Genomic DNA, 25,255 nt, shown 5'->3' with positions numbered 1-25,255 from the left:
CACCTCACAAGATACTTCTGTTTATTGCAGGATGCAAAGTCTAGTAGGAAACTTGCTGGGAATAAGCCTTCCCTCCAATGTGCTTCTGCTGCTCCTTAGCCTAAGGCCCCTTCAGGTTCCAACTTAAGCCCTTGGGGCCATACGAGCTTAACTGCCCTAGTGTAACTAAGCACTCTGCTGCCGGCAGGTTTGGCGTTTGCCCGTGAGTTCGGTCAGTGCTAAAAACTATTATATCCTAGGATTATTCTCCTCTTTGGATTGTGGAGTGGTCCCTCTTCTTCCCACAACTTATTTGTACAGCTGGTGGAGAAATTCACTTAGAATCGCAGAAAGAAAGGTTTTTAGAGGTTTGGTCAGAAGTCACCAACTGGCATTAAATGGTGATGTTTATATCAATGGAGTTGGACAGGAAAATACAGCTAGTTGAAGGGTTAGGCTAAATAGGGATATAGAACTGAGTTAGAACTGTTTGGAAGTGAGGGTAGGGGTGGTACTGGGCTGGGGATTGGTATTCTGTCTTCAGAAATGCATATATCCAACAGTCATTCCATTTTGATCCCCCAGAACTCCTCGTTGTTGGATAGCCCGGAGGTGGACCTGCCACTTTGTTTTGAGCAGACTGTTCTGGTGTGGATTCCCTTGGGCTTCCTTTGGCTCCTGGCCCCTTGGCAGCTTCTCCATGTATATAGCTCCAGGACCAAGAAATCTTCTATAACCAAACTCTACCTTGCCAAGCAGGTAAGGGAACTCTACTATTTTCACACGAGTTTTGTAGTATGCAACAGAGGACATTTCTCGGTGGTTCAAGTGTCGTCTTCCCTGTCTGTGCCAGTTTTCCCAGGTTCTGCTGTCTCAGGTAGAGACGTGCTCTGGAGGCCTCTGCTTCCACCTGCCCTGTGCCTCACTGACCCCTGCCATATTCCCTAGTTAAGATTACTTTGATTTTTGCATAAGAATGACTCTGAAGTCTTACGGATATTGGACTCCAGAAACACCAATGATGAGTAATCAGTCAGTTGAATAGCTGTCTTTTCAGCATTTGAGAAGCAAACACTGAATTTTCTATCTTTGCTGCATGTGTGTGTGCTCAGTTGTATCCAATTCTCTGTGACCCCACGGACTGTAGCCCGCCAGGCTCCTCTGTGCATGGAATTGTCCAGGCAAGATCACTGGAGTGGGTTGCCATCTCCTCCTCCAGCTGATCTTCCTGACCCAGGGATTGAACCCACATCTCTAGTGTCTCCTGAATTGGCCGGCAGATTCTTTACCACTAGTGCCACCTGAGAAGTGCATGTATGTATCTTCAAGCTGTTCTAATTAATCAGGAGGCTATAATTCAGTTGGCATCTACCATGAGGTAAAAATGAACTACCAAAAGTGTCTGCACCACTCAGGCAATCCGAACATCATTCTTCTCCCCAGACTTGGATCTGGAATAGGGCTTCTGTTCCCCACCAGAGTCAACCCTGGGTCTGGGTGGTCGCTCACCGTAGAGGGAGGATGGGTATGTGCTCATTGTGACCTGCCCGAGCAGGGAGATAATGGAAAGGAGCTGCAGGAGAAAGCCCAGGAGGAATGAGTGTAGGTGCCTCCCAGCCGGCTGCACTGATCAGTGCAGAGAAAAACTTGTGGGAACTGAGAGATCTTCAATTGAGCTTGTAAAGCTCCCTCTTAGTAACTATCACCTGCTGCTTTTCACTAGGGTTTTCTTTTATCTTGTCCTGATTATTAAATAGGATTTTAGACAGACAAATTAGATTTGGTGTTCTATGAGCATACAGATCAATGAACCCAGGTTGTTGCAGCCTAAAAAGAAGGCAGGAAGAAATTTGTCCAGAGGAAGTTGACTGCACGGACTCTCTGAGGTGGTGGCAGGCCTTGTCTACTCTGGATAGAGGAACAGTCTGGGAGGGCTTGGAGCAGAGCCACTGTCTCCCTCATAGAGCTGAGTGCCTGGCACAGGGCCGAGCACTTGGCATGGCATTTGCTGAACGCTGGCATAAATCCATTCTAGGAATAGGAATGGGATCAAGAGTGGGTCACTCTGAACATCAAACATCATGCTTCAGTACCTTAGGGATGAGACAGAGCTTCTGGCTAGTCAGTTAAGTTAGAGAGCTTCTATCATTTTCTGGAGCTTCTAAGCAAAGGTTGGATGATCAGTAAATCAGTATCTCATTTCTTATCATAGCTATTAACTTTAAAAAACTTTATTGAGAAATAACTCACATATCTTATTAATACAATTTTACCCATTTAAATACAATTTTTTTTAGTATTTTCATGATCTATGTAAGCTACCACCCCAGTCAATTTTAGAACATTTTCCCCCTCAAAAACAAGTCCTTTGGTCATTAACCCATATCTCCGCATTTCCCCTAGCCCTGAGCAACCAATTATCTACTCTTTGTCTCTGCAGTTTCCCTGTTCTAAACACTTCATATGAGTGAAATCCTACAATATATGATTGAGTAGCTTCTTTTACTTGTTATAAGGTTTTCAAGGTTCATACATGTTGTTCAAGGCTTAACCATGATATTCCATTATATGACTATATCACGTTTTGTTTAACTTTCATAACACAAACCTCTACATAAAACTCAATAGATAAAAATAAAAGCAGTGTATTTGTTTTTTTTAATTTCTATAACTAATGATCCACTCACCCTTGCTCATAGCTTATAATTTATACTCTTTTTGTCCTCCATCCTAAGAGTGAAAGGTACAGATTAGCTTCCTGTTAAAAATTTCAAGATTCCTCTGAAACAGTCCAAAGTATAACTCTTCAGAAAATAAAAATTCACTACTTCTATGAAATTCACCTTCTTCTTGGCTCAGTCCTCAGCTTGACTTCATTTCTTTACTTCCTATTCTACTTGCCTTTGGGCTGTTCCTCTCTGACTCTCTTCCTCTCTTTTTTTAAACAAAGTATTTCACTGCATTGCTTGGTATGTGGGATCTTGTTCCCTAACCAGGGATTGAGGGATGTTAGTTCCCCCACCAGGAATTGAACCCACGTCTCTTTCATTGGAAATGTGGAATCTTAACCTCTAGACTGCCAGGGAAGTCCCCTCTGACTCTTTTAAACTGTTATTGTTGTTTGGTCATTAGCGCAGTGTTTATCTTTTCTGGACTAAGTCAATTTGTTTGACTAACCTGGTGAGAGACTACCAGTTTGTTCAAAGGTGCACCCTTTGCTAAAGGGACCCTGTGCCCAGCAGGTGATTTCATGAATTAAAAATGAGTGAGTGAATGAGCTCATATTAAGTCCTAGAGGAACAAAAAAGGAGTTTTGTTCTAGAGGTTATAAAATGGGCTGAGGTCAGATATGCAGCAAAAATTGGCCTATTGTTGAGCCAGTGAGATATATGGAAGTCATCTTCAAGTATTTGTAGAAGTTTAACATAGGAGATTGTCTAGCTCATTCTGAAAGTGTCAGTCAACAAGATTAAGTTAAGTTGGTGTAGGTTGTTCAAGGGAGCTAATTTTAGCTAAACATACAGAACTTTTTCTTTTTTTGTGTGGATGATTTAGCTTGTTATCCTTTATTCTTATGTAAGTTTAAAGAAAATCATAGAAATTATTTTCCATTCAGCTGTATCAAAATTTAAGAACTTAAATTTGAGACAGCTTTATCAGTTGACTTTTCTTTGAGAGGGTTTTAAATAAGTTCAGTTGTAAAGACCATTACAAAGGTGGAAGAACTTTCTAATAGTAATAACTGTCTGATAGTAGAATGGTCTGCTGGGGGATATAGTTCCTGAAAATGTTGAAACTGAAGTTATACATTTGTCTGCCAGAGAAGTGATGAAAATAGACACCCTATGTAATGGGTCAGAGGTTCAATCAGAGTGCTTTCATAAAGCCCTGGGGAAAGGAAGACTGTGCAGAGGTAGAAAGATATTAAATATAGCCAAACCACTTTTTTTTTTAATATAATACCAATGAGGTTGTGTCCCCTTAGGAAGTTGAGTTCAGTAAACTCCACGTGCACTTGAAACCCCTCCAGTGATTCAGAGATGGAGTGCAAAGCCTATTTAAGGACTTGGTAATCATTAAACAGGGCTTCTCTCGTGGCTCAGCAGTAAAGAATCTGCCTGCAATGCAAAAGACGCAGGTTCAATCCCTGGATTGGAAAGATCCCCCGGAGAAGGAAGTGGCAACTTACTCCAGCGATCTTGCCTGGGAAATCCCATGGACACACTAGCCTGGTGGGCTACAGTCCATGGGGTCACAGAGTCAGATACAGTTCAGTGACTGAACAACCACAGCAATAGTTAAACAACCATAATGTTCCCTTGAATGGGATTAAAAATTGTTTCTGGTTATTAAAAATGCATTGCTGTAGAAAGCTTTATTATGTGATTATTGTAGAAATTTTGTCGACTCTAGGGAAATAGAGGATGAAATCATTGATAACTGTTATCACTCTGTACTTCTGTTTTTAACATTTGGGGATGTTTCCTTTCACTCTCTTTAAAAAACTGAATTAAAAAAGACAAATGAAAAAGACACTTCCCTCAACCCTCTACCTTCTAGTTTTATTCTCCAGAGGCTGCCATTTACAATTATTTTGATGGCTACCTCTGTATCTGCAAATAATGTTTTCATTCCGTGTTTCTTGATCCATCAATTTCAGTAAAGATCTATTTATGTCCTCTATAAAAGACAAGGAATTTATTCATTGACCCAACTCCCTAGCTTCCTTTGCCTCTCTTCTTCGTTCTCTCAGTCCTTTAATTCTATGCTCTCTGTTAATTCAGTCCTTTATTTTCTGTTCTTCTGTAGGTTATACCTAAAAATCTGCCATCAGTTTAGTTTAATTGGCCATGCCATGTGGCCTCCCAGATCTTAGTTTCCCAACCAGGGACTGAATCAGGGGCCACGGCAATGGAAGCCCAGAATTCTAACCACTGGACCACCAAGGAACTCCCCTCCCCATGCCCTTTTTTTCCCATCAATTTTAGACTAGTTCTTCCTTGCTTCTTTCTTAATTGAGGTATAACATTGTATAAGTTGAAGGTGCACAACGTATTGATTTGATACATTTATATACTGCAATATGATTACCACCATATCCTTGGCTAACTAACACTTCTATCATGTCACAAAATTATCTTTTGTGTGTATGTGTGAGAGACAGGGAACATTTAAGATCTAGTCTCTTAGCAACTTTGAAGCATGTAATACAATGTTTTGACCATAATGGCAGTGCTGTGTATGACAAACTTGCGGTTAGAAGATAAATTCTGGAGATCAAATGAGATTTTTTTCAGTTTACAGTCTTTTTAAAAACTGAGGCACAATTGACATATAACATTATTAGTTTTAGGTGTACAACATAAGTTTGAAATGATCTAGTAAGTCTAGTTAACACCCATCACCATACATAGTTGCAAAATTTTTTTTCTGGTAATGAGAACTTTCAGAATCTACTTTCTTAGCAACTTCAAATATGCAGTACAGTATTGTTTACCTATAGTCACCACGCTTCATTGTATTTTCCATTCTAACTCTCTGCCAGGGTGGACTAGAAAGAATAGATTTATAGTAAGTCAAAACTTTCTCTTGCAAATTATGCCTGTTGGCTTAAGTAACACATTTTATAATCTTATAAAACAGGAAGTCCAGTGCACCTCCTGGGTTTGTTAATATAGCAATTCAACAATATCAATAGGTAAATTTTTTTTTTCTGATAACCTCAGCAAATCAAGCCAGTTATCAAGTCAGCACACGATTGCAGGGTGACTGTAGCAGCTTTCACACACAAATGCAGTCATACAATCTTTGTCCTTTTGTGTCTGGCTTCTTTCACTTAGCATTATGTTTTCAAGGGCCTCCTTCATGTGGTAGCATGTATCAGTATTTCATTCCTTTTTATGGCTATAGACTACACAATTGTACAGATTCGACTTCTTATTTATCCATTTATCAATTGATGGGTATTTGAGTTTTTTTCCAGGTTTTGTCTATTTGAAAAATGCTGTTAGGAACGTTTGTGTACCAGTTTTTGGGTGGACATGGGTTTTCAGTTTTCTTGAGTATGTATAGGCTTAGCAATAGAATCGCTGAGTCATATGGTAAATCCATGTCTAATATCTTGAACTGGCAAGTGTTTTCAAAGTGGCTATACCCTTTTATATTCCTGCCAGCAAAAAAATAATTTTGGAGCATAGTTGATTTATAATGTTGTATTAGTTTCAGGTATACAATATAGGCTCTAACACTTGTCCACACCAATACTTGCTATTCATCTTTTTGATGGAGAATATAATATATCTACTATCCTAGTAGGTGTGAAGTGGTATCTCATTATGGTTTTGATTTGCATCTCCCAAGTGACTAATGTCGAGCATTTTTTTTTCATCTGCTTTTTGGCCATTTGTATACCGTCTTTGGAAGAATTTATTCTTTGCATAAACCCTTTACACATTTTTAAATTGGGTTATTTGTATCTTTTTGCTATTATAAAAAGTTCTTTACATATTCTGGATCTATGTATCACTTTGATCAGTAAGGGAAACCTTTTTCAGAAGCTCACCCAGGACAGTCCCCACAAGCTGCCCCTCAACTTTGTCACATGTCTGTGGCAAAAGCAGTCCCAGGCCAGAGGAACAGGATCACCAGGATTGGTTTTAATTCACTTCATAGGGTTGGAGAAAGGTGCAGTTTCTACCCAAGCCTATGACTGTGCTGAGTAGGTTCATATTTTACAGAAGTAGGGGTTCTGTTAGGAAGGAAATGGCTTTGAGGAGGTAGCCTTACCAGTCAGGGTCCTCACAGGAGGCAGATGGCTGAGGCAAAGTAAAATGGTGAGAGGAGGTTGTATTTACAAAGAGACCTGGGGCTTAGCAGTGAGCTGTTACCACCCCAGGCTCTAATGGACAACGGTGGAGAGTGAATCTGGAGGGGCAGACAGAAGATACAAGCATAGCAACCAGTGATGTCTACTCAGGCCCCTTTTCACTGCTTTTGCTTGTGTATATTTTAGACCACAGTTTGCTCTGCTCTTTGACCTGATGCTATTGACACAATTGGGTTTTGTTTTCTTAAACTACCTGGTTTACCAAGCTCACTCACCCTCTTCCATTCATTCAGTCTCAGTACTACTATGGATTTACTTCTTGGGTAATTCTCTACTATCATTTCAATGGGATAGGAAAGGCTGGGAAACAAGTATACTAACCCTGATATTTTTTTAAATGCTTTTTATTGTGGTAAAATTCACATAATATAAAACGTACTATTTTAACCATAGTTAACTGTACAGTGGTACTAAGTGCAACTCTTACCATCATCCATCTCCAGCATTTTTCACTTTCCTAAACTGAGACTCTGTCCCCACTAAACACTAAGTTCCCATTACCGCTCCTCGTACTCCCTCCTGCCCCTGGCACCTGCCAATGTATTGGGTTGGCCAAATACTTTCCAACTCTATGAATCTGACTATTCTAGGTACCTTGTATAAGTGGAATCAAACAGTATTTGTCTGCACCTACTGTATAGTGAAATGTATTTTTATAAACCTGATATCTTGAACTGGAAACTCCTATCTTTTTCTGTGCATACTTTAAAAACCTAATTGAATTCATTGAATGCAATGTTATGGTCTACTTTTTTGCACCTGAGTGTTAAATCACTTCAGTCATGTCCAACTCCTTTGTAACCCCATGGACTATAGCTTGCCAGGCTCCTCAGTCCATGGAATTCTCCAGGCCAGACTACTGGTGTGAGTTGCCATTCCCTCCTCTAGGGGAATCTTCCCAACCCAGGGATTGAACCCAGGTCTTCTGTATTGAGACAGATTCTTCACTGAAAGCATTGCCTAGTGTTATCAACATTATTCTTAAAACATAATTTTTCAACATAGTTTTGATGACTAAAAAATAGCTTATCACATGAGTATACCATAACTTATTTAACAGCTCTTCGTAGTAGTGTCTTCTCTCAACTGTAAAAAAGAAATAACAATCACAAGCCTCTGTAAGTAGGTGGAAAACCAGAAGAGGGAGTTCTCACCCTCTGTAACTGTAGCAGATCCCAACAAGGAAGAAGAAAGCCTCTTTGTAGGCAAGGACTCGGCCAAAGAAAAACCATGGCTTCCTTGTTTACTGTAGCCCTTCCAATTTCCTTTTCCTCTTTATGAAACTGTTCTCCTTCCCATGTCAGAGGGGCACTTGCATGTGGCTTGCCATGGTTTCAGACTCCAAAATGCAATCCTCTGTTGAATAAATTGATTTTTGCTGGAAAATTATCTGACACTTCTTTCAGATCAATACAACAAACCCCTCCACCACTGTTTTGGGTTATTTTAGGTTTTATAAATTCTTCACTATAAAGAAAGAGACTTCAGTTAACATTTTTGCACTTAAATATTTGCCTGCAATTCAGATTATTTCCTCAGAATAGATTCCCAGAAGTAGAACTACTATGTCAATGTATATAAGCAACTTAAAACTTTTGAAACATAGTGGAAAATTTTTTTAATTTAGGAAGGTTCTTTATCACATTATAATCTCACCATGGAAGTGTGTTAAAGTGCTTAGCTCTGTACTTTCGCTAGCACTGAGTAACATATTTTTAATTTTATCTGCAAAAATGACATCCTATTGTTTTATTTTGCATTGCTGTAATAATGTGACTGATTTTTTTTAAATGGTTAAGAATATAACTTTAAAAAAATGCATAATGTGAGAGTTGTGAGTTGTTTTATTTGGGGCAAAATGAGGACTATAGCCTGGAAGACAACATCTCAGATATCTCTGAGAAACCACTTCAAAGAATTAGGGGGGAATGTCAGTATATATGTGACTCTGGTGAAGTGGGAGTGCATGCAATCAAGCACATATTTTTTGCAGAAGGTTTCTTCTAGTCATGAGGAGCAGATGTCTCCATGAAGATTTTAGTGCTTTTCTAGATATGAGAAGATACAAGAATCAGGGTTCATAAAATTCAGCTCCTAAAATTATGTATCTGAAGATAGTTTCCACTGGTTCCCCACCACCACCACCCTGAGCACAGAGTGCCTTATTTCTGCTCTCCACCAAGAACTCCTTTCAGGGGGTGTTAAAACTCAGCAGCTGAAGCAGTATATGATTTAATCCTTGCAAAGGTAGATGGCAAGTGTCAATTTGTAGTTGATACTTTATTTTTAAATTGTCTGTTCACGTCAGTTTAGGTCACTTGCTCATTTTTTTAAAAATGAGCGTATTCATTTACTTTTTATCTTTTGAACAGATAATTTGCAGAGGGTTACAAAATTCCAAAGCTGCAAAAGGATATATGATACTCCTTGTCATTCATTCCTGTCTGAGGTGGCAACCATTGATACCAGTTCCTTGTATACTCTCAGAGATAACCTATGCTTTTGTAAACACCTGCCGATGTATACTTTTCTACACAAACGTTAGTACTAGTCTTGTATACATCCTTCTGTGTCTTGGAGGTCCTCCCATTTTAGCACTTAAGATCTGCTTCATTCTTGTATCTTTGGCTGGGTTGGATCTTTGCTGCTGCGTGTGCTTTCCTCTAGTTGCAGAGAGCCAGGCTACTCACCATTGCTGTGCACGGGCTTCTCAGTGCAGTGGCTTCTCTTGCTGTGGAGCATGGGCTCTAGGGTGCACAGACTTCAGTAGTTGCAGCACATGGCCTCAGTAGTTACAGTTCCCAGACTGCAGAGCACAGACTCAGTAGTTGTGGTGCACGGACTTTGTTCCATGGCAAGTGAGATCTTCCTGGATCAGGGCTCTAACCCATGTCTCCTGCATTGCAAAGGGGATTCTTTACTACTGAGGCACCAGGGAAGCCCCTGCTTCTTTCTTTTTAATGATCACTTGAGATGCTGTTATTTGGATATATCATAATTTACATCCTCTGCTTGATAGAAATCCAAGCAGTTTCTAACTGTCTGCCATCAAAAGCAATGCTGCAATGAGTGTGTCTGTAGGATAAACTCCTAGAAATAAAATTAGTGGGTTAAAAGTATGTGGACTTAAAAAAACTATGTGGACTCAATTGCTTTGTAGAAAAAAAATTTTTTGGTTGTGTTGAGTCTTGTGTGGGCTGTGTGTGGGCTTTCTCTAGTTGTGGAGAGTGAGGGCTACTCTCTAGTTGTGGTGCGAGGGTTTCTCATTGTGGTAGCTTCTCTTGTTGCAAGGCATGGGCTCTAGGCATTTGGGTTCAGGTGTTGCAGCTCTCGGGAAATAGAACGTGGGCTCAGAAGTTGTGACTTAGTTGCTCCCTGGCATGTGCAATCTTCCCAGACCATGGATCTAACCCATGTCCCCTGCATTTTTATCCACTGAGCCACCAGGGAAGTCCTATAGGAATGTCTGATAATGTAAATCAGTCCTTTTTGATATGGGCTGCTCAGTGCGTTTCTGATCAATTTGTATGAATTTCATATATGTAAGCCTGTGGCAAAGGTTTCTTCCTTTTCCTTAGCCTGGGGAGTGGTCTGCTGGTTTGTAGTCTCTTATCCAGGCATCCTCAAGGGTGAGTGCTTTAGCTCTAGCTTGCACTGTTTTATCCCCTAATTTACCTAAAGGCAAACATAAATTATTGTTTAAAAAGCTATGATTTTTTTCCCCAAAAAATCTTCACAGTCTCCAGGGAGGAAAGCAGAATATGCCTAAGAAAGATGCATTCCCTTTATAAACATGTCTTTGACTCTGTACCTTGCTAAGTAATAGCACTTATTAAAGGTGCTTTTGCCTTCCTTCTTGGCTGGTTTTCATTATAAAGGGCCCAGGGACTTCCTTGGTCCAGTGGTCAGAACTCTGCACTAGCACTGCAGGGGGGTGTGGGTTGGATCCCTGGTCTGGGAGCTAAGATCTTGCTTGCTGTGCAGGGCAGCTAAAAAAAAAAAAAAGGGAAAGAAGAGGTGGGGGATGATATCGTTGCCTGAGCTGAACTGTTCTGGATGAACGAGGCTTATGGAATGAGTATGCATAAATGCATGGGAAAAGGAAGTGGTGAAGATGGTGAGCTGATACTAAAGATGCTCATTTTGAGAAGTAAGATACTGGTGGACCTCCTCAATGGAGGTAATAATTTTCCCTTCTGATGGGTGGGCCAAAGTTCTTTAGAACAACATGTATCATTTATGACCTCATAAGACAAATATTGACATGGTTGCAATCATTAACTTCAAAGTTTATATGAGAAAGCTGGGGATACTGACCTAGGAGAGGGAATAGTGCCATCCCAGTTGGGGTGGAGGAATTCCCTTTTTAAATCTATTTTATTAGTTACCTATTGCTATGCAACAAATTACCCCCAAACTAAGTAGCTTAAGAATAAACACTTTTTTTTTTTAACTGCACAGTTTTCATGGGTCAAGGATTTGGGAGTGGCTCAGACAGTAAAGCGTCTGTCTACAATGCGGGAGACCCGGGTTCGATCCCTGGGTGGGGAAGATCTCCTGGAGAAGGAAATGGCAACCCACTCCAGTATTCTTGCCTGAAAAATCCCATGAATGGAGGAGCCTGGTAGGTTACAGTCCATGGGGTGGCAAAGAGTCAAACACGACTGAGAAACTTCACTTCACTTATCTGAGTTCAGTATCTGTCTTGAGGCTGCAGTTAATACACAGGTGGGACTAAGGTCATCTGAAGGCTTGATTGGAGCTAGAAAGAAGACCTGCTTCTGAATTGACACACCCACGTGGCTTTTGGCAGGAGGTCTCAGTTCCTATCCAAGTAGAGCTCTCCAAACAGCTACTTGAGTGTCCTCACGATGGGGCTGGAAGTTTCCCTTGTGGTGAGTGATCTGAGCAAGAAAACAAAGAGGGAGCCACATTGTTTTCTATGCCCTAGTCTTGGAAGTTGCACACTGTCACTCCTGCCATATTCTGTTCATTACAAGCAAGTCAGAGTTCAGCCCATACTCTGAACTCTGAGAAGGGGGAACCAATCTCTGATTTTTGAAGGAAGGAATACCAGGGAATTTGTGGAACGTATTTTTAAATCATCACACTTGAGACTTCCCTGGTGGTTAAGAATTCTCCTTCCAGGGGCCTCCCTGGTGGCTCAATGGTAAATAATCTGCCTGCCAATGCAAGAGACATGGGTTCAGTCCCTGGTCTGGGAAGATTCTATACGCCGAGGAGCAAGTAAGTCTGTGCACCACAATTTCCAAGCCTGTGCATCACAATTGCTGAGCCCATGTGCTGTAACTACCGAAGCTTGTGCACCTAGAGCTCAGGCTCCACTACAAGAGAAGCCACTGCAATGAGAAGCTCACGCACCACACCTAGAGAGCAGCCCCCACTTGCCGCAACTGGAGGAAGCCTGCAGTAAGGAAAACCCGGCACAGCCAGAAATAAAATAATACAAATCCTCCTTCCAGTATATGGAACGTGGGTTTGATCCCTGGTCAGGGAACTAAGGTCCCACATACAGCAGGGCGACGAAGCTTGTGAGCTGCAACTACTGAGCCCACACACCTCAGCTAGAGAGAAGCCCTCACACCGCAGTGAAGAACTAGGGCTGCAACCAAGACCTGACGCATCCAAAGATGAACCTTAGAAGAGTCACACTCAACATTCCCTAATGCTCATCATAGCATACTTTGAACTTTATCCCTTTGCTTGAACTCTATGTATTAATTGCAGAAAGATTTGTTATCTTAATCACTGTTTATCATTTTTATTGAGCTATAGTTGATGTACAGTGTTATATAAATTATAGATGTGCAGTATGATTCACAGTTTTAAAGGTTATACCCCATTTATTGTCATAAAATATTGGCATAGTCCCTGTGTTATATAATATATCCTTGTAGCTTACTTTATACCTAAGAGTTTGTACCTCTTAATTCCCTACCCCTCTTCTCTCTCCCCACTGGTAACCAATAATTTGTTCTCTATATCTGTGAGTCTGCTTTTTTTTTTTTTCGATAACAGAAAAGAATATAATAGAAAAATTCATTAGTTTGATATATTGTTTAAATTCCACATATAAGTGATACCATACAGCTATTTCTTTGGCTTATTTCACTAAGCATGGTCCTTGCCAAGTCTATCCACATTGCTGAAAAGGGCAAATTTTCATTCTTTTCATGGCTGAGTAGTATTCTATCGTGTGTGTGTGTATCGGTCACAACTTCTTTATGCACTCATCTGTTGATAGACACTTAGGTTGCTTCCATATCTTGCACTGCCTACCGTTTTTACCATCCGTTACTGGGAACCATTATGTTCTAAAGAATGATATCCTCCTAACAGTGGTCTTTTGCCTTCTCAGGTGATTGTTGGCTTTCTTCTTATTCTGGCAGCCATAGATCTGGCTCTTGCGCTCACAGAAGACACTGGACAAGCCACGGTTCCTGCTGTTAAATATACCAATCCAGTCCTCTACCTGGTCACATGGGTAAGGCTAATCATCAGTTCTACCCTGTTTATCTTCTCATAGCCATCTAGCTGAAATTTTGCTCTTGTGGAATGAGATTCAGTTCAATTTCCTCTACTTTTCTCAAAGGACCTATGTAATAGGGTAAGACAAATTTTAGCTTTTCATCTGCTTTTAAACATGAGTTTATAATGCTTTCTTCTTAGGGTAAGTACTAGCTTTAATGACTAAGATATGTACGTTATGGCTTCATATTTTGCCATCTAAGGATCACAGATGAAATCCAAGTATCTTGATGTAAAATAATTTCCTAAATGTTGTAAACATTATTTTTAAATTGATTGGTGACTCTTAATCAACAGATCACTGAGTCTAGAGCTGTTTGTATAGATTTGACAAACAGGTCTTTCCTACAGGCATGGTTTTGGGGGCGGGGAGAGGGAGAGCTGTACAGTGTTGGAAAAAACTATTCAATTTACTACCATCATTTTGTTTTATTATTTGGCCACACCATGTGCCTTGTGGGATTCTAGTTCCCCAACCAGTGATGGAACCCAGATCCCTAGCAGTGAAAGTGCTGAGTCCTAACCACTGGACCACCAGGAAATTCCCATTATCATCGTTTTAAAAGAGGAAGATATAACATAGTTGTTCAGATTCCTAAACTATCTTGAAAAATCAGAATGCCTGGCAACTGTGGGCCGACATTCCCACAGGGCAAGTCAGCCAGGACTGAAGCAGCTGGTCACTTTAGACCAGGCTCAGTACTGTCCTTCAACCTCACTTCACTTGGTAACAGGGTGTGCCTGGTCCCTGCAGGCACTCTGTTTTGTTGTTATGAAACAGAGAAGGTCTAGGCAGCAGTGTACTGGAATGGACTCAGAGAGCTGACTGTGCCTCTCTTCCCAACCCCAAGTTTGGTGACATGAGGCTGAGATTGAAATCCACCATAAATCCACCACACTTGTATTTATACCATGGAAATTCACACACAAATTCATGCCTTGGTTTTCAGAATGCCAGTTTATTAGCACAGGACTGGGTCTAGGAAAGCAACATTTACTTCATTATGGTTAAGTGAAATAATGTGAAGCAAAGTTTTTTTTGCTGTTGTTGCTAATTTCTTAGTCTAATATTATTAGAAAATATCATCATGTAGATACCCTGCACCTATTCAGGATGTTCCTCCCCCATCTGATTGCTGTAGTGCCTAAAATTATTTTCTTGGTCTTTGGAAAGATTTTTCTGGCTCCCAAAGTTACTGCACTTAGGGGGTGACCCTCTGTGTTCTTGGCTGACTCCCCACCAAATGTGGTGAATAGAGATGGGATTCAGTTCAGTTCAGTCGATCAGTCATGTCTGACCCTTTGCGACCCCATAGACTGCAGCATGCCAGGCCTCTCTGTCCATCACCAACTCCTGGAGTTTACTCAAACTCATGTCCACTGAGTTGGTGATGTCATCCAACCAACTCATCCTCTGTCATCCCCTTCTCCCCCTACCTTCAATCTTTCCCAGCATCAGGGTGTTTTCCAATGAGTCAGTTCTTTGCATCAGGGATGGGATAGGGAAAGGGGATTCCAGAGAAAGCACCCAGGTCCTGAAAGAGAAAGTTGGGTGGTATCGGGGAGGAAATGTACTAGTTGGCATCAGATTAGTTACAACAGTCTCCCCTTTCAGCCTCCATTTCTCCCCCTGTTCTCTGACACCTCTCTTGCCTCTTGTCCTTGGATGGTGACACTATTTTTCGAAACATGGTGTAAATTTCTATCTAGGTCCTGGTTTTACTGATCCAACACAGCAGGCGATGGTGTGTGCAGAAGGACTCTTGGTACCTGTCCTTATTCTGGATTCTCTCAATACTCTGTGGCACTTTCCAATTTCAGACTCTGATCCGGGCACTCTTAAAGGTAAGGAGGAGAGGGATGGTGCCATTAGAAGGTACTCCTGGGCAGCTGCTAAGTTGTAGTAAGCGACATCAGGCAAATTGAGTTCCAGGGTAGAATTGTATTTAGGGGATTTGATAACAGACTTTAATCATGAGCATTGATACATAGGGGCTGTTTATATTTAATTCAGATAAAAGGCTCATTTTCTTTGTTTTTTATCCCCCATAGGACAGCAGTTCTAATCTGGCCTACTCCTGCGTGTACTTCATCTTCTACGCATTCCAGATCCTGGTCCTGATCCTTTCAGCGTTTTCAGAAAAAGATGACTCATCAAAAGTGAGACTTGAAATTTGACTACCTCATATGTTATTTAATTGGATGGTATCTTGACAAGTGTAACCTTGAGATGTCAAGGTCTCATGAAGGTCCCACAAGCCCAGAGTTCAGTAATATGGATGATTTTGTGACTTAAGGACACAAAGTGACTAGAATTTGGAAACATTAACTTTTATATTGACCCACCAAGCTTCAGCACAGACAGTTAATTTATATATCTAGGCCAAAAAGTCTGATTATCATTCTACTGGTGACCTTAGCGTGTCCAAACAAACACACTGAACAGGCCACTTCAGTGTCAGATCTAGTTTCTAGCACAGCATCTATTTAGAAACATCAATTTCTGATTTTAGAGTGTCATTGAATTCCTGTTTCTAATTGATTTACTTTCTGATTTTCTTTGTGTGTCTTGCAGAATCCTTCAACCACAGCTTCATTTTTGAGTAGTATCACCTTTAGTTGGTATGACAGGTAGGAAATGCCTGGAGTGTGGCTTGTCTCTATCCTTCACCACTCAAATCTTCGTTTTAAAAGTACCTGCCGTGGCCTCCATTTCTCCGCTACTTAGAGTCAGAGAATGTTGAAATATACAGATCAGTTTATTGCATTCCCTTCACGGGGCAGATGGGGAAACTGAGAGGAAGGAGGGAATTTCTTTTTTTTTTTTTTTTTTTGGTAGCCTGGAGTGGGGGAATTCCACATACCCTAAAAAAAAGACAGAAGGAAAAGGAGGCAGGAGGACAGGAAAAGGGAAATTTGGAGGCAAGGAGTGTGGCACAGACTTGGGTAAGGGATGAATAGCTGTTCTGGGCTGCCAGGAGATCCAGAGCAGCCATCCTTGGCCTTTGTAGTTGCATGGGTCTCTTGGGCAGCCTGGTAACACCCACAAATCCCTTCTCAGATAATGTTTTAAACATGTACAATAAAAGATATGAAATTGCAAAGGGAAACGAATATACTGAAATGTAGTTACCTAAATAGTCTTTTAAAATCAAATCTGTGATATAGTAACACTTGTGCCTCTTTGTGAATGCATTAAATAATGAGACCCGGTGCTAGGTTCTAGTTTCACAGCAGTGATGAGTATACATGAGCCATGAAAACATCTGTGGTGTCTCCTGGTAACAAAGGCACAAGTACTCTGTTTCACAACTGTAGTTGGTTGACTACATTCGTATTAGAACTAGGAAAGGCTGTGTTTCAGTTAGAAGTGAATAGGAATAAAGACATAATCTGTTTTCCATCCATGTTCTTGAATCCCATGTTGAGCAGCCCTGATCTAGAGAGACAGTATAGAGGCAGCCTCTGGGTCTGTTCATTTCCTTAAGGGCCTCTTGGAGGCCCCTCAAGGGATGCCAGGGTGGCAGAGAGGCAGCCACTATTTGAGGAGGAAGGAGCAGGATGTGAGTAGGTGATGCTCTTTTGACTCTTCATCCAGTAGAATCCCTTCTCTTTCTTTTATTGCTTTCTCCCACCTTCAATCACCCCTACCTGCTCCCTTTTCTGCTCTCTCCACTCCTCTTTCAAGTTCCCAGGGCTAGGAGCTGGGGTAGCAGGGTAAGGGAGAAGCCCCATTCTTCTGTCCCTCCATCCTGGAACTGGATGGTTTTGACAGAGGCAGAGAGGTGACCACCTCTGGCCCCCCTCTGCAGGGCCTCAGCCTGTGGCTTATTCTTGTTCCAGCACTGTTCTGAAAGGCTTCAGGAAACCTCTGACGCTCAAAGATGTCTGGGATATTGAAGACGAGGCTAAAACAAATGCACTAGTTAGCAGGTTTGAGAAGTACATGGCAGAAGAGCTACAGAAGGCCAGGCGGGCGTTCCAGAAACGGCAGAAGAAGAAATCCAAGCGGAACCCTGGAGCCAGTGTGAACGGCTTGGACAAGAACCAAAGTCAAAGCCAAGATGTCCTTGTCCTGGTAACTTTTCCATGAGTGTCTGTTCAAACGTCCTGCACGTCACTGGTGTCCTGGTGATGGTGATTCTGTCCTTACATTTTTTTTTTTTTTTTTTTTTGGTGATTGCAGCCATGAAATTTTTTTTTTTTTTTTACTTTATTTTACTTTACAATACTGTATTGGTTTCAACATACATTGACCTGAATCCACCACGGGTGTACATGTGATCCCAACATGAACCCCCCTCCCACCTCCCTCCCCCTGTCCTTACATTTTTACAGCACTTTACACTTTGCAGTGCATTTTAGATTAGTAGTATTCACAATTCTATCATAGTTCCGTAGTGATGGATACTTGGGGGTGTAATGTAGTACTGTTCTCTCTCCTTTGGGGTATATATAAAATTTTTCTCAGTGTCTTTTTTAGTAGGAAAATAAAACAATACCTTAGCATTGCTAGAATTTGCATGTTGGTGGGATTTAGTGTTAGCTAATTTATTTTTTTATTCACTTGAAAATATTTATTAAGTAGCACTGTGCATTGGAGATCATTCTGGGCACAGATATAGAGTCCTGAAGGAGTCCTCATCTTTAGAGAGCTAGAAAATAACTAATAAACCAATACATATGTTACCCTTTCAGAGCAGGAGGTGCTATTAAGAAAACATATTCATGTATTTGGGGTGAAATGCTTCCTTAGAGTAACAGGAGAAACTTCAGAGGAGGTGATATTTGGGCAGAGATCCAAGCGATGAGAAGAGCCCATCAGAAGGAAGCCTGTTCCACTCACAGGGGGTGGGTTGTGAGGCTGAGAGGGGAACATGGTTGGTTTGTTTGGAGAGGAGAAAGAGAGTGCGGGAGCATGGAGAGAGAGGCTGAGTCTGCGGGGAGGTGAGTGCAGGAAAGTGGGCGGGTATAAAGAGGTATAGACCCTCATGGGCCATGGTGAAGAGTCTGGACTTTAAGTCTGATGGAAAGCCAGGAGAAAGTTTTGAGCAGAGGAGTAATGCAATCAGATTTACATTTTTAAAAGTCCACTTGGGCAGCTGCCAGGAGAATGAATGATTGGGGTGGAGGCGGGGGCAATGGAAGCTGAGACGTAGGCTGAGGCAGTTGTTCAGGCAAAGAGACAAATAAGATGGGACCTCAGTGACAGCCATTATGAAAGGATGCCACTGAGCCTGAGAATCTGGAATTGGGGGCCTGGCAGGACAGGAAAAGGGAGTGTAGCGGGTGAGCGGTGATGACACCCCACACCGTAGATTCCCAGGGTTGCTGAGACAAAGCACCACAAACGGCATGGCTTTAAACAACAGAAATGTATTGTCTCAGAGCTCAGGAGGCCAAGAGTCTGGAGTCAGATCATCAGGAGGACCACGCTCCCTTCAGACCCTGTATGGGAGAAAGCACCTTTGCCTCTTCCACCTTCTGGGTTTGGCCAGCAGTCCTTGGTGTTCTACGGCTTTTGGATGTCTTACCCCACTCTCTGCCTCTGTCACCACGTGGCCTCTTCCCCTGCCCCGCCTCTGTCTCTCTTCTTACAAGGACACCAATCATATTAGAGTAGGACCCGTGATGTACTCTAATGACTTCATCCCAGCTTGGTTGTATCTGCAAGGCCCTATTTCCAAACAAGGGCACAGTCTAAGGCACTGGGGTTTAGGACCTCAACATTCCTTTTGAAGGGGTTTCTATTCAACCCATAACATCGCACAATAACCTCAAGCAAGAAGAGAACGAAAAGCCTTCTAAGCATCTGAAATATATATTAAGATACATGTTAGCATGTCCATGCCCTTCCCTCCCACAATGCCCCACAGGCCCCCCTCAGAGTCTGTTCTATGTTTTTCTATGCTATTTTCATCTGCTTTGTTGCCTGTTTTCCTAATCCAAAATAGATTCTAAGCCTCAGTTAAGAGGTGAGAGGGGAACAGTGAGAGCAGCTAAAAAGGTGGATGGGACCAGGCAGTGAAGAGAAGACTCAAGCCTGTTCAGTGATGGCCACAGGGATCAGGGGCTAACGCTGGGGAGCTGGTCAGTGGAGACAAAGTCTTACACCACGCACTTCTGCAAGCACTGCTTGTTTGGTTTTGTCCCCAGAAAGAAACTAAAAAGAAAAAAAAGAAGTCTGAGACCACAAAAGACTTTCCCAAGTCCTGGCTGGTGAAGGCGCTCTTCAAAACTTTCTACGTCATCCTCCTGAAATCATTCCTGCTGAAGGTGGTGTATGACCTCCTCACGTTTCTGAATCCTCAGTTGCTGAAGTGAGTCCCCAGACCCTGGGTTGTCTCTTTAGGGCCTCCTCTGCCACTCTGCTTTTTGCTCCTGTACATGCAGGCAGGAGCCTGTTATTAAGTTCCTAATTTTTAAAAAATGCTCATAATTTTCTTCCACCTTACAGCATTGTGTTCATGAAAAGCACAAGGCATTTTTCAAGGTCTAAAATAGTATGTCCTTTAGCCTTCCTCTTTCCCATGTCCTTTTCCTCATTGGAAGCCGAGTACTTCTTAGGGGCATTTCTTAAACAGAATTGCTGTGAGCTGAGCTGTGTCCAAGAGGTGGGCCTCATACCTGAGGAGAGGCTTGTATGCAGGCTTTGTAACATCATTGCTCCCCAGTCAGGTATTAAGTGGGCGGTTCCAGTTAATCATGACATGACTTCAGTCTGCCAGGATCTATGGAATACACTATCCTCCAGGGGAAACCCTTCTAACTCACACTGGATACGTGTCCTAATTCCTTTCCAGGAATAAATCAACTTGCCACACATAGCTCCTTCTACCAGAGGGTAGGAAAAGAAAGGGTTAGAGAAAGCACAGCAGCAGCAGCTCCGTGGGGCACACAATATCCTGTCTCACATCTGTGGGTCATCAACCCTTGGTCCCTGCTGCTCATCTCCAAATGCAAGAGTGCTGGATGGCTGTGGAGCTCAGTCTTCCAAGAGCATTGAACTGTAGTCACTTCAGTTACCTCCAGGGTAGGGCAGGGTAGCTGGCTGTGCACAGTGAGGGTAAGGAGCCCTCAGAGGCTTGATGTCAGCACTTGCTTACTTGGTTTTGCTCTGGCAGGTTGCTGATCGCCTTTGCAAATAACCATGGAATCTATCTGTGGACCGGATATCTCTATTCAATCCTCCTGTTTGTCGTGGCCCTCATCCAGTCTGTCTGCCTTCAGTATTACTTTCAGCTGTGCTTTCTGCTGGGCATGAAAGTGCGGACCACCGTCATGGCTTCTGTATATAAGAAGGTATGTGGGGTATGCCAAGGACCACCAAAGAAGATCCCCTTAGTAAACATGAGCCTTTGTTCCACGATTGAGGAAAACTTGATGGAAGTGATAACTGACCTCAACACTGAATTTTGGCTAAACATACAGCCTTCTTTAGACATTTCTTTGGAAATTAAAATGAAAAGTGTGTATACAGACATAGAATATGTGTGTGTGGCGGGGGGTGGGTGGTGGTGGTGGAGTGTACCCTACTGCAGGGAAAAGCTGCCAAACTCTTCTCTGCCCAGGATCTGCCTTTCAGCCTTGAAGGCTGGCATACCATCTCTCTCTTTCTTCTCTCCACAAGCTGACAACACCTTAGGATGGAATGTGAAGTCAGAAAAGAAGCTGACTCTTAAAATCACCAACATTTAAACCAAGTACTACGTGAAACTAGGCTCATGAGACCTGGTGTATCCATCTCAAATCACAGTTTTACCATAGACTATACTCTGTGGACCAGGGCTCCATCTCCCTGGACTGCCTTTTGCCTAGTGATTTCTTTTTCAGTCTTGAGTGGCAACCAACTCCTTCTCTGCCTGATTCCTTTTTTGGATTTGTAAATATCAACACCCTCACTCCAGTTATTAAATTCTGCAGACTTGGGAGCTTTTCCATTTCCTTAAGATGATTTTGCCCATCTTCCCTCTGACCTGTTGCTTTATTATTTTTTTTCCTATTTTTATACATGCCACATGACATGTGGGATCTTAGTTCCCTGACCAGGGATCGAACCTATGCCCCTTTCAGTGGGAGTGTGGTGTCTTAACCACTGGACTGCCAGGGAAGTCCCTGACATGTTCCTTTTAGTGTTTAATTTTCTCAGAGCAACTTTATTTCCCTCTGTCCTAGACACCAAGGTGAAGTCTCATTTTTTCCCTTCAGTTCAGTTCAGTCGCTCAGTCATGTCCAACTCTTTGCGACCCCATGAATCGCAGCACACCAGGCCTCCTTGTCCATCACCAACTCCCGGAGTTCACTCAGATTCACGTCCATCGAGTCAGTGATGCCATCCAGCCAAATCATCCTCTGTCGTCCCCTTCTCCTCCTGTCCCCAATCCCTCCCAGCATCAGAGTCTTTTCCAATGAGTCAACTCTTCACATGAGGTGGCCAAAGTACTGGAGTTTCAGCTTTAGCATCATTCCTTCCAAAGAAATCCCAGGGCTGATCTCCTTCAGAATGGACTGGTTGGATCTCCTTGCAGTCCAAGGGACTCTCAAGAGTCTTCTCCAATACCACAGTTCAAAAGCAGCAATTCTTTGGCACTCAGCCTTCTTCACAGTCCAACTCTCACATCCATACACAACCACAGGAAAAACCATAGCCTTGACTAGATGGACCTTAGTTGGCAAAGTAATGTCTCTGCTTTTCAATATGCTATCTAGGTTGGTCATAACTTTTCTTCCAAGGAGTAAACGTCTTTTAATTTCATGGCTGCAGTCACCATCTGCAGTGATTTTAGAGCCCAAAAAAATAAAGTCTGACACTGTTTCTTTCCACTGTTTCCCCATCTATTTCCCATGAAGTGATGGGACCGGATGCCATGATCTTTGTTTTCTGAATGTTGAGCTTTAAGCCAGCTTTTCACTCTCCTCTTTCACTTTCATCAAGAGGCTTTTTAGTTCTTCACTTTCTGCCATAAGGGTGGCGTCTTCTGCATATCTAAGTTTATTGATATTTCTCCTGGCAATCTTGATTCCAGCTTGTGTTTCTTCCAGGAAGCAACAGTTAGAACTGGACATGGAACAACAGACTGGTTCCAAATAGGAAAAGGAGTACGTCAAGGCTGTATATTGTCACCCTGCTTATTTAACTTATATTTTTTCCCTTAAGAATTGAAAATAGCCAAGTATTGTTGTTCAGTTGCTAAGTCATGCGACTTCATGAACAGCAGCATACCAGGCGTCCCTGTCCTTCACCATCTCCCAGAGTTTGCTCAAACTCATGTCCATTGAGTTGATGATGGCATCCAACCATCTCATCCTCTGTTGCCCTCTTCGCCTCTTGCCCTCAATCTTTCCCAGCATCAGGGTCTTTTCCACTGAGTTGGTTCTTCACATCAGGTGGCCAAAGTATTGGAGCTTCAATTTCAGCATCAGTCCTTCCAAAGAATATTCAGGGTTGATTTCCTTTAGGATTGACTGGTTTGATCTTGCTGTTCAAGGGACTCTCACAAGTCTTCTCCAGCACCACAGTTTGCAACCATTAATTCTTTGGTGCTCAGCCTTGTTTATGGTCCAACTCTCATATCCATACATGACTACTGGAAAAACCACAGCTTTGACTAGATGGACCTTTGTTGGCAAAGTAATGTCTCTGCTTTTTAATATGCTATCTAGGTTTCTCATAGCTTTTCTTCCAAGGAGCAAGTGTTTTTAATTTTGTGACTGCAGTCACCAACTGCAGTGATTTTGGGGCCCAAGAAAATGAAATCTATCACTGTTTCTACTTTTTCACCATCTATTTCCCATGAAGTGGAAAATAGTATCCCATGTATCCATCTGCATATATGAGGTTGCTGATATTTTTCCCAGTAATCTAGATTCCAGCTTGTGCTTCATCCAGCCCAGCATTTCACATGATGTATTCTGCATTGAAGTTAGATAAGCAGGGTGACAATATACAGCCTTGGCATACTCCTTTCCCAATTTGGAACCAGTCCATTGTCCCATGTCCAGTTCTAACTGTTGCTTCCTGACCTGCATACAGGTTTTGCAGGAGGCAGGTAAGGTGGTCTGGTATTCCCATCTCTTTAAGAATTTCCCACAGTTTGTTGTGATCCACACAGTCAAGGCTTTTTAGTGTAGTCAATGAAGCAAAAGTAGATTTTTTTTAATTCCCTTGCTTTTTTGATAATCCAGTGGATGTTGGCAATTTGATCTCTGGTTCTTCTGCCTTTTCTAAATCCAGCTTGTACATCTGAAATTTCCCGGTTCACATATTGTTGATGCCTAGCTTGAAGATTTTGAGCATTGCTAGCATGCTTAACATTGCTAACATTGCTAACCTTGCTAGCGTGTGAGATGAGTGCAGTTTGCTGTAGTTTGAGCATTCTTTGGCATTGCCCTTCTTTGGGATTTTGAAAACTGACCTTTTCCAATCTTGTGGCCACTGCTGAGTTTTCCAAATTTGCTGGCATGTTGAATGCAGCACTTTCACAGCATCATATTTTCGAATTTGAAATAGTTAAGCTGGAATTCCATCACCTCCACTACCTAGTGCTTCTTAAGGTCCACTTGATTTCATATTCCAGGATGTCTGGCTCTAGGTGAGTGACCACACCATCATGTTCCAGTTCATTAAGACCTTTTTTGTACAGTTCTGTGTATTCTTGCCACCTCTTTTTAATCTCTTCTACTTCTATTAGGTCCTTGCCATTTCTGTCCTTTATTGTGCTCATCTTTGCATGAAATGTTCCCTTGGTATATCTAATTTTCTTAGAGACTTTTAGTCTTTCCCATTCTATTGTTTCCTTCTATGTCTTTACATTGTTCACTTAAGAAGACTCTCTTATCTCTTCTTGCTATTCTCTGGAACACTGCATTCAGTTGGGTATATCTTTCCCTTTCTCCTTTGCCTTTCGCTTTTCTTTTTTTCTCAGCTGTTTGTAAGGCCTCCCCAGACAACCACTTTGCCTTCTTGCATTTCTTTCTTGGGGATGGTTTCAGTTCACCACCTCCCGTACAGTGGTACAAACTTCTGTCCACAGTTCTTCAGGCACTCTGTCTACCAGATCCAGTTCCTTGAGTTCCCTTAATAATTGAAAATAATCAAGTAAACTTCAGCTTAAAAAATAAATGAAAAGAAAGAAATGAAAATAGAGTAGTGGCTCTAAGCCTGAGGAGAAAATTCATCCAGAAGGAGACAATACTTTTGATAGCTCAGAACATCAAACAGTTGCCTTCTCTTCCTTTTTTTCATCCACCACTGAAGTGTTCCATCATGGTGGTTTCTCCGTTAAAGTTCCTGGTTTTCTCCTCTGCTTTCGTCTCCTAAAACTCCAAGACGACTTTTGTCTGTCCTGAGTAGATGCTGACTGGACGAGAGACCCAGAGAGGTGATCCAGATGCCTTCAGATCAGAAGTCTGGTCAAGTTGTTTGAACCCCTAGATAGCCCCACACTGGAATTTGTCTTCTACAAAATTTTTAATTCCTTTATTCCTTGTGGAGTAACTGTGTTTCTGTTGGTTTGCAGGATATGAGGTCACTACCCAGGCTGTCTGAAACACATCTATGAATGCACACTTTTACAATTGTGACAATCCATTCCTGCCTCTCTGATTCGTAATATATTCCAGGCTTTGCAGTTGTCACAATTCATACAAAATGTGTAAAATAGAGCCTTTAATGAGACCCCAATTCAAAGAAATATTCTCCTAAGATGGAATTTTAAATTGACTAATTTTATGGTTAGATTATACTTCATTTATGAAATGTTATGAAACATATTTTACATCCATTACCAGTTCATAGCTCTGTGAAGTAACTGCATCATCCTTGTTTTAGAGAGAAGTAGG

The 25,255-nt window shown here is 41.9% G+C and overlaps 1 protein-coding gene across 1 annotated transcript in view; it reads left to right on the top strand.

Moving 5' to 3' along the window:
- ABCC2 (ATP binding cassette subfamily C member 2) overlaps nt 1-25,255 on the top strand; it is a 73,358-nt gene that overhangs the window by 2,262 nt on the left and 45,841 nt on the right. Inside the window, exons 2-9 of the mRNA XM_005698320.3 lie at nt 565-738; nt 13,245-13,370; nt 15,125-15,259; nt 15,467-15,574; nt 15,990-16,045; nt 17,258-17,492; nt 19,571-19,734; nt 20,539-20,716. Coding sequence (XP_005698377.2) covers nt 565-738; nt 13,245-13,370; nt 15,125-15,259; nt 15,467-15,574; nt 15,990-16,045; nt 17,258-17,492; nt 19,571-19,734; nt 20,539-20,716 — 1,176 coding nt within the window. The remainder of the gene's footprint in view (nt 1-564; nt 739-13,244; nt 13,371-15,124; nt 15,260-15,466; nt 15,575-15,989; nt 16,046-17,257; nt 17,493-19,570; nt 19,735-20,538; nt 20,717-25,255) is intronic.

The sequence above is a fragment of the Capra hircus genome, chromosome 26 (genome assembly GCF_001704415.2).
Source record: "Capra hircus breed San Clemente chromosome 26, ASM170441v1, whole genome shotgun sequence".
In the NCBI taxonomy this organism is placed as follows: Eukaryota; Metazoa; Chordata; class Mammalia; order Artiodactyla; family Bovidae; genus Capra; species Capra hircus.
This window is presented reverse-complemented; position numbering and strand designations above follow the sequence as displayed.